Here is a 9,847-nt window from a genome sequence, read left to right as displayed (position 1 = left end):
GGCAATCATCTTGGTAGCAAACTTCTATTTAAATCTTACATAACTCAAGCTTTATAAAAAGCCAACATAATTGAAAATTGGGTTCTCCCTCTAAAGCCTTAAGCATTCAAAGCTCAAAACAGTTAATTTAAAAATAAGCAAACAAATAAAACAACAAAAAACCCTGCCAGCAGATCCGGCTGAAATACTTAAAACAAACAAACAAACAAACAAAACTAAATGAGCTTAATCTTTACAAAAGTTATGTTAGCTCAAAAGCTATAACATCAAAGTTATCTTAATTCTACAAAGAAGGGAGAGGGTCTTCATGCCACCATTTCCTTATAACCTCATCTTTTTCATCCAATTTGGCCACATATCAAATTTCTGTGTGCCCCTGTTTTCAAGAGATTCCTCTTGCAGAAGATACCAAATATAAACATGGAAGAGTGACTGCCTAAGTAGGAAAGTGTTCCATAATAGTGTGCAGATAACAAGAGAGTTCTGAGTTAATCCCTGGAACTCGACCTGGACCTTGATCTTGACTTTGAGCGAGATCTAGAACGGGATCTTGAAGTAGCTCTTTTTGGTGGAGGGGACGCAGAACGGGCCTTTCAGTGTGGACCAGGTAGCGGCGAATTGGAACGGGACTGGCTCCTTGATCTGGATTTTGACTTTGTATCACCCTTTCCATTTTCTTTGGGGGATCCGGACCGAGACCTGCTTCGATATTTCTCATACTCATCCTTAGATCTGCTTCGAGAATGTGAATGGGAGCCCCGATCAGACTTGGGCTTAGATTTGCTCTTTGATCTAGATTTCCTGCCTTCTGATCGAGAACGTGATCGACCTTTGCTCCGCGACCTGGAACGGGAGCGACTTTTTGAGACACTTCCAGATCTACTGTGGCTGCTCCTGTGACTCCTACTTCGTGACCATCTTCTAGATCGAGACCTGGATCTGCTTCCAGAGTAAGATCGCCTATGGCTTGTGCGTGGCTTATCTTCAATAAGCCTAATATTTCTGCCATTTATTTCTGTGCCATCCAGTTTGTCCAAAGCACGCTTCATGTCAGAGTAGGAGCGAAACTCAATTACACCCTCATTTGTTCCTTCCTTGTGGGCATCCGCACAGGTTACTTAACCTGCTTGTCGCATAAAATCCTTTAAATCTCGCCAACTGCACAGACTAGAAAGATTTTCTACAATAAGCCTGTATTCTGTACGAACAGGTGGTCCGTATTTGTCTCTGCCAGATGTCTCCGACTGCTGTATCCACCTCCACCACGGCGGCTTCCGTAGCTGTAGCCGTCGCGATTGCGACGCGGGCCCCGGGCGAGCTCTACGATCACGCGCTCGCCGCAGAGCTCCTCGCCGTTCAGCTCGTAAAAGGGCGTCGTCGGCGTCGCGGGAGTCCTCGAACTCCACGAAGCCGTAGCCATTTTTGAGGTCTACTTCGAGGAGGCGGCCATAGCCACCGAAAAAGCGCTGGATGGCCTTCTCCTGGACGTTGTAGCTTAGGCGTCCTATGTAGACGCGCGGCATGTCCGTGGCGGGCGGGGGCCCAAGGGCTGGTTGTGGAAAGGCGGACCGCAAGCCAGTAGCCGCGGTGCGGGTGCGGGGACGGCAAGAGCCCGAACACGCGCCTCACACCATAGTGGCGGCCGAGTCCAGCCACACAATGGTTAGCAACTTCTATAATTGAAAAAATTGTTGCAAAAATATAAAAATTGCTGAAATTTTGAGGTTAGTTCCTCAGGATCCACCTGCCTCGGGTGGATCACTTGAAGTCAGGAGTTAAAGACCAGCCTAGCCAACATGGGGAAATCCCATCTCTACTAAAAAAAATACAAAAAATTAGCTGGGTGTGGTGGCAGGCACCTGTAATCCCAACTACTCGGGAGGCTGAGGTTGCAGTGAGCCGAGATTGTGCCACTGCACTCCAACCTGGGTGACAAAGCAAGGTTCCAACTCAAAAACAAACAACAAAAAAACCAAATCCCAAAATGTTTAAAGTATCTATATAAATGAAATGTTTTGGAATACTCATAGATTAAATGTCTCAATATTCATGTTTATAACTTCACTTTTCTAGAATTAATCTATGTATCTGATGTAATGCCAACAAAATCCTAGCTTTTTGGTATGGGGTAATTGAAAAAAAAAATCATTCAACAATGTATGTGAAAATGCCAAGGACCTAAAATAGTGACAATTTTGAACAAGAACAAAATTAGAAAACATACAGTTTACCCTTGAGCACAAGTTTTAACTGTGTGGGACCACTTATACATGGATTTACTTCTACCTCTGCCACTTGAGACAGCAAGACCAACCCCTCGTCGTCTTCCTCCACCTTAGCCTGCTCAACGTGAAGACGATGAGGATAAAGATCTTGATGATGATCCACTTCTACCTAATGAATAGTAAATATATTTTCTCTCCCTTATTAATTTCTTAATCATATTTTTTCTCTAGCTTACGTAAGAGTACAGTATCTAATACATATACAAAATATGTGTTAATTGACTATATTATTGGTAAGGCTCCTAGTCAAACGTAGGTTATTAGTAGTTAAGTTTTTGAGGTCAAAAGTTATACAATGATTCTTTATTGTGTGAGGGGTCAGTTCCCCTAACCCCCGAATTGTTCAAAGGTCGACTGTACTATCAGTTTTCATTTAAAATATTTGGTATTGTTACAATAATAAAAGCATACAACGAGACATAGTCCAAAAGACACTAACATGCATGATCATCGGATTTATCATAAATGTTCAACTGCAAAACAAGGGAAAGAGAGGAAGATGGCCTTTTCAATAAATGATGTTGAACAAATTGCTTATTTGTATGAAAAATATTTTGACCTCTACTCCATACCATAAATATTAATTTCAGACGGATCATACACATAAAATAGTAGATATGTGGAAGAAATATCTTTATGACCTTGAGTTAGGAAAACATTTCTTAAACTGGGCAAAAAAGCACTAATCAGAAAGAAAAGTTATTATCAAAATTAAGAACTTCTGTTCATCAAAGGACATCATTTAGAGAGTGAAAAGCTAAGCTGCAGATGAGATATGTGTAATACAAACATCTAAAAAAACCCCGTCTCCAGAATATATAAAGAATCCTACAAATGAGCAAAAATCAGTTCCCAACTAAAAAATGGCAAAAGTCTTGAACAGGTACTTCCCAAAGAAAATATTTAAAAAGCCAACACATATCGAAAGGAGGGGCTCAACAGCATTATCCACTGAGGAAGTGCAAATTAAACCCATAATGGAATAGCGGCATGCACAAGGACCAGGCCCTGGAAGCTCACCGTGCCACTGAAACTGCTCTAGTCAGATTGGTGTGGGTCATCCCCAACCCCTTCCCCAATGGATACTTTTCAGTTCTTTTGTCATTTGAACCTGCTGACCACGTTCCTCTTCTTGAAGCGTTTGCCTCTAAGGCAGGAATGGGAGGGAGGGTTTAGATGTAGTGAGGATTCGGAGGCAGAATGGAGGGACCAACAAAGTTGGCATCATGCGATGTCAACTCTGTGACAGCAGGGCTTCTTAAAGGTCTGACTCTCAAACCTTTCAGTCAGAAAGTGGCACATTAACTATCCTCAATGAGGATTGGTCTCTTAGTAATAGTTAATAAGTTTCACTATTAAACTTCAATCAAAAATGGCCATTTTAACCAGAATGTCAAATTGTTCATTTATGATGGAAGATAATTCACATCAGTCTCTTTCCCAATGTTAAATACATATTTACCCTGGCATCGTGAAAGGGTATTTGATCCTCTTATCCTCCCTGAAGTGTAACTCATCATGCCTTGTTCTTTTTGGATGTCAGGTGTTTGGTCTGTTAGGGCCTTCTGGTATCAGGGACACAGCTTCTGGGTTCCCATTGTTACTCTAGGCCCCTCCTAGCAGAAGTATTTCATAGTGTTCCCAGAACTTCCAAGCCCTCATTTATAGACTTGGGAGTTACTGGCTATTTTCTCTCTCTACACTTCATCATGCAAAGTTCAGAGGCTTTACACAGCCTCTTCCATAAAGACACCTGTTGTTGCCACTGTGACCTTTTCTTTGGTGGCATGTTGAAAGTGGAACTTCTTTCTGAGGCTTGAGGTCTTCTGGTCTACAGCCTGGGCACAAGTTCCAGATATTCTTGGGCACATTTTTCATCTATCTGGAATTTCTATCACCTCCTACAAATGAAACTCAGTGGGTGGTAGGAATAAGATGCTAAGTAACTTTTTTTGGAATTTAGGTAACATCAGAACCAATTTCCATGCTCTAAGATGCATGAACAGGTCCTGGCACATTGAAGGTGTCCAATAAATAAAACGCACAACGAAAATATTTTTCCTTTTAATGTAAATATTACAGGTTCATTGCAAGGAAAAAATTAACTTAAAAACACAGAAAAGAAAGTAAAAAACAAAAAATTGATGATCTACTAAAACAAATAACCATCATTAATTTTTTGGAGACCATCCTTTCATCTCTCTCAAAAGTTCACATAATTACATATTACATTTACAGTTTTGTACCATAAAGGCAGCATTTACATTTTTCTGTTTTTACAGTCTCCCCTTCCCTTATCTCTACTTCTCCTTTTCTCACTCCCCTCAAGGTAATCAATATTAACAGCCTGGTGTATATTCTTCCATACCTGTCTCCATGTGCATCTAACCACACACACACACATAAACACAAAATAAATGGGTGTGATTATTTTAACAAAAATGATATATTGTATATATACATTTGTTATAAAGCAATTATTTATCAATACATTGTGGAAATACATTGAAATCAGCTAGTATAGATATAAGTCATTTTTAAAATTACTCACACTGTTCCATAATATGGGTATGTCACAATTTATCTAACCAGTTCCCTATTAATGGCCATTCACTTTGTTTGCAGTTGGGGCTTTGCCCCCCTCTACAAACAGTACTTCAACAAACATGTTTATTTATATTCTTATGCATTGATGCTGCTTTTATTTCTATGGGACAGATTCCAAAAGTGAGACTGCTGGGTCTAAGAGTATATATGTTTTAAATTTTTAAACATATATTGTTGGACTGCTGGTGGAAGTATGTTACACAACCTTTAAGTAATAGTACATGGTTTCCCAAACCCCAATAGCTAGCAAAAGATCTCTTAATTTTTGCCAGATCCATGAAGGGGAAGTTTCATCTCACTGAGCATTTCAATTTGCATTTCCCTGAGTGCTTTTTAGGTTCAAAATATTTTCACAGGATAATGATCACCTACAGTTGCTCTCCTATGAAGAACCATCCAGTCCAGAGGGATTAAAGACTTAAGTGTAAAAAATAAAATCATAAAAATCTTAAAAACACATTTAGGATACTACGTATAACCTAGGGATTAAGGAGATCTCTTTTAAGTAAAATGAGTAAATAAAAAATCTAAAAAGGAAATGATACAAATATTTTCCTATAAAAATGTTGTGCATTACTATAAAGACAAATGCTAGATTAAGAAAAACATCTGCTACATAATGACAAAGGATTAATATCAAAAATATATAAAAAGCACCTCCAGGTTTATAAGAAAAGACAGATAAATGAATAGAAAAATAGGCAAATACATATATAGGCAATTAACTAAAGATAATTTGTTAAATGAGTAAAGTATGAAATCTGGATGAACGCTTTCATTTGTTCATTATTTTCCTCTAGTGAGAGTTTCCTTATAACTTCTAAGATTTAATATTATTAAATGATTTCCCACATAATTGTTTATAGTTTCTCTGTATACTTTCTGATAAATTCCTAATGAAGATTTTCCTGTATTCATAAAATATAGTTTATAAGATTCATCTTGTGGAGTTGACATCTAGGTGAATGACTTATTGTTCTTTATATTAACTGAGTTTCTCTTTGATGTATTCTTTGATGTACAGTAAGGCTCGAACTACTCCTGAAGGCTTTTCCACATTCATTACATTTATAGGGTTTTTCTCCAGTATGCATCCTCAAGTGTACAGTAAAGTCTGAGTTAGTTCTGAAGGCTTTTCCACATTCTTCACATTTATAGGGCCTCTCCCCAGTATGAATTCTCTGATGTAGGGTTAGCTGTGATAGAGTAGTACAACCCTTTCCACATTCCTTACAGGTGTAGGGTTTTTCTCCAGTGTGTGTTCGCCAATGCACTGTAAGGTAAGAACCCCTCCTGAAGGCTTTTCCACAGACATCACACTTATAGGGCTTCTCTCCACTATGGATTTTCTGATGTTCTGTGACATGTACCATCTGGCTAAATGCTTTCCCACAGTCATTACATTTAAACGGTTTCTCTCCAGTATGTGTTCTTTGATGTGTATTAAAGCCTGAGTTACTTGTGAAAACCTTTCCACATTCATTGCATTTATAGGGCTTCTCTCCAGTATGCCTTCGTTGGTGCACGGTAAGCTGTGATGTATTAGTGAAGGCTTTCTCACATTCATTACATTTATATGGTTTTTCTCCAGTATGGGTCCTCTGATGTACAATAAGGTATGATTTAGTCCTAAAGGACTTTCCACAGTCATAACATTTATAGGGTTTCACTCCAGTATGAATTTTCTGATGCTCCTTGAGATTTACCATTTTGGTGAATGCCCTCTCGCAGTCAGTACATTTATATGGTTTCTCTCCAGTGTGAATTCTCTGATGTACAGTTAAGTGTGATTTTATTCTGAAAGACTCCCCACATTCATTGCACAGATAAGGTTTCTCTTCAGTATGAATACGCTGATGTATAATTAGAGAAGAAGAACGCATGAAGGCCTTTCCACATTCAGTACATTTATAAGGTTTCTCTCCTGTATGCATTCTGTGGTGTACAGTAAGGCATGAATAATTAATGAATGCTTTCCCACATTCATTACATTTATAGGGTTTTTCTCCTGTGTGAATTCGCTGATGTTCTGTGAAATTTGCGATGCGGTTGAATGCTTTCCCACATTCATTACATTCATAGGGTTTTTCCCCAGTGTGAGTTCTTATATGTACGATAAGGCTTGAATTACTTCTATAGGCTTTTCCACATTCGTTACATCTAAAAGGTTTCTCTCCAGTATGAATCCTCTGATGCACATTAAAAATTGTGGTATTCTTAAAAGACTTCCCACACTCGTTGCACTGATATGGTTTCTCTTCAGTGTGGGTCTTCTGATGTACACTAAGATATGACTTGTTCCTAAAGGCTTTCCCACAATCATCACATTTGTAGGGTTTCTCACCATTGTGAGTTTCCTGATGTCTTGCAAGTTTTGATTTATCACTAAAAGCTTTCCCGCATTCACTACATTTATAGGGTTTCTCTCCAGTTTGAATTCTCTGGTGCTGATTAAGACGGGCACACTGGCTAAAAGATTTCCCACACACATTACACTGATAAGGTTTCTCTTTAGTGTGAATTCTCTGATGTACCATAAGTGATGAAGAAGCAATGAAGGCCTTTCCACATTCATTACATTTATAGGGTTTTTCTCCAGTGTGGATTTTTTTGTGCTGACTGAGATATGAAGGCTGGCTGAATGTTTTCCCACATTGATTACATTCATAAGGTTTTTCTTTAGTATGAGTTCTTTGATGTTGAATGAGCAATGATCTATAATGAAAGGCCTTTTCGCATGTACTGCATTTGTAGGGTTTTTCCTTATTATTGGATTTTTTCCCCAAAGTTAGTTCTGAAGTCTGCCTTATGGCTTTGCTGCCTTTCATCTCCTTGCAAATTATCTTCCCCAAATGGGTATCTGTAATCAAATTTAAATTCTCTGTGAAATTTTCCTCTTGTGTTTGGCATCTGCTGTGAAGCTCTTCTGTGGCAATGCCTGGTTCTGGAATAAGAACAGATTCAAATCTAAAGCCTCTTTGACTAGTGGGAGTCTTCTTGAGTGGAATTATTCTTTGACTCAAATGATTCTCCTGATTATTTCGTAATCTCAATATCCTATCATTCCATTTCCATAACCCTTCCATTCTGGAATCCCACAGACCATTCTCTGTAAGTTTCTCTAGTATGGCCTCCTGTGATAAATCTTCAGAAATAGCCTTTGTTCGTGTAGCATCCTTGGTTGCAGGTTTGGGCTCCATGTCTGGGGCAAAAAAGAGAAAAATCAAGTAATTCCTTTCCTAAGTTGGGGCAATCTCACTAAACAGAATAATAAAAGTAATAAATACATGGATAATGAATATATGGTTTTAATTGCTTTCACACTGACTTGTTTTCTAGTGAGAAGAAGGTAGGGTTAAGGGAGGCTGGTTTAGCAAAAACTAAAGTAGCAAATTCAATGAAACTTTCCTGTTAAAAAAGTCCATTCAGCTGGGCACAGTGGCTCATGCCTATAATCTCAGCACTTTGGGAAGCCAAGGTGAGAGAATTGCTTGAGCTCAGGAGTTCGAGACCAGTCTGGGCAGTATAGCAAAACCCTGTCTCTACAAAAAAAAAAAAAAAAAAAAAAAAAATTAGCCAGGCATGGTGGTGTGCACCTGTAGTCCCAGTTACTTGTGAGGCTGAGGCGGGAGTACTGCTTGATTCTAGGAGGTGGAGGTTGCAGTGAGCCAAGATTGTGCCACTGCATTCTACCCTGGGTGACAGAGCACGACTGTCTCAAAAAAAAAAAAAAAAAGCCCATTCATAGTTTAGAGCCAACTATTTTAGATGGTATTCTTCAACTTTTGACAATCTCAAAAACTGTCATACTTCCTTGCTTTCTATTTACTCCACAAACCAGACTTTAGTCCCCAACCACACTTTCTATTTGTTCTTTTTTTTTTTTGAGACAGATACTTGCTGTGCCACCCAGGCTGGAGTGCAGTGGCATGATCTCGGCTCACTGCAACCTCCACCTCCTGGGTTCAAGCAATTCTCTTGTCTCAGCCTTCCGAGTAGCCGGGACTACAGGCATGTGCCACCACGCCCGGCTAATTTTTGTATTTTTAGTAGAGATGGGGTTTCGCCATGTTGGCCAGGCTGGTCTTGAACTTCTGACCTCAGGTGATCCACCCACCTCAGCCTCCCAAAGTGCTGGGATTACAGGCCTGAGCCACCATGCCATGCCTGGCCTCTATTTGTTCTCATTTTTGATTGACTAGCTTTGTTGTGAGGGCTTTCTCAAATTCACTGGCAGAATAGTTTATTCAAGTCTTTGTACATACCTTTTAATAAAATTTTATGGAAAAAAACTTTGATTTTCAAAAAGAACTGAACAACAAACTAGTCAGAAGTTAATATTTATACTTACTGATATTTCAAATAGTGGTAATTATTGTTTAATTAAGGGTAGATTTTGCAACTTTTTTATGGCCCTAAGAACATTTCTGACAGTTTGTCAAAAATTCATTAAAAAAATTACACTGTGGGATACTGGTCTTACAACGTGTTTGTGTATGCAATTTAATATTTTATTTTTAAGACACTTTAATGCCTTTTAAAACTTGTAATTCATTTTCAGGTAATTATGCCTCAATATTTAAATATAAGTTCAATAAAAACTCTTGTCCATGGTAGAATGGTTTTATGATATTTTTATTTTTTTTTATTTTTGAGGCAGTGTCTCGCTCTGTTGCTCAGGCTGGAAGTACAGTGGCACAATCTCAGCTCACTGCAACCTCCACCTCCTGGGTTCAAGTGATTCTTGTGCTTCAGCTTCCGAAGTAGTTGGGATTACAGGCATGCGCCACCACATCCAGCTAATTTTTCTTATTTTTAGTAGAGAAAGCATTTTGCTATGTTGGCCAGGCTGGTCTCCATCTCCTGGCCTCAAGTGATCCACCCTCCTCGGCCTTCCAAAGTGCTGGGGTTACAGGCGTGAGCCACACTGTGCCCAGCCAATTTTATGATTTTAA

General features: G+C 39.0%; 1 protein-coding gene and 1 pseudogene across 3 annotated transcripts in view; both read right to left on the bottom strand.

Annotated features, from left to right (window-relative positions):
* Positions 1-297: 297 nt before the first annotated feature.
* On the bottom strand, positions 298-1,648 carry LOC101132658 (serine/arginine-rich splicing factor 6-like; annotated as a pseudogene).
* A 2,685-nt stretch (positions 1,649-4,333) lies between these two features.
* ZNF624 (zinc finger protein 624) overlaps positions 4,334-9,847 on the bottom strand; it is a 33,167-nt gene continuing 27,653 nt past the window's right edge. For all 3 annotated transcript variants that reach the window (XM_004042193.5, XM_063706638.1, XM_055386097.2), the window contains exon 6: positions 4,334-8,094. In XM_004042193.5, the coding sequence (XP_004042241.3) occupies positions 5,873-8,094 (2,222 nt within the window). In that variant the 3' untranslated portion in view covers positions 4,334-5,872. The remainder of the gene's footprint in view (positions 8,095-9,847) is intronic.

This window comes from Gorilla gorilla, chromosome 4 (assembly GCF_029281585.2).
Source record: "Gorilla gorilla gorilla isolate KB3781 chromosome 4, NHGRI_mGorGor1-v2.1_pri, whole genome shotgun sequence".
NCBI classification, from domain to species: Eukaryota; Metazoa; Chordata; class Mammalia; order Primates; family Hominidae; genus Gorilla; species Gorilla gorilla.
Note: the sequence above shows the minus strand (reverse complement) of the source record. Positions and strands in the feature narration are given on the sequence as shown.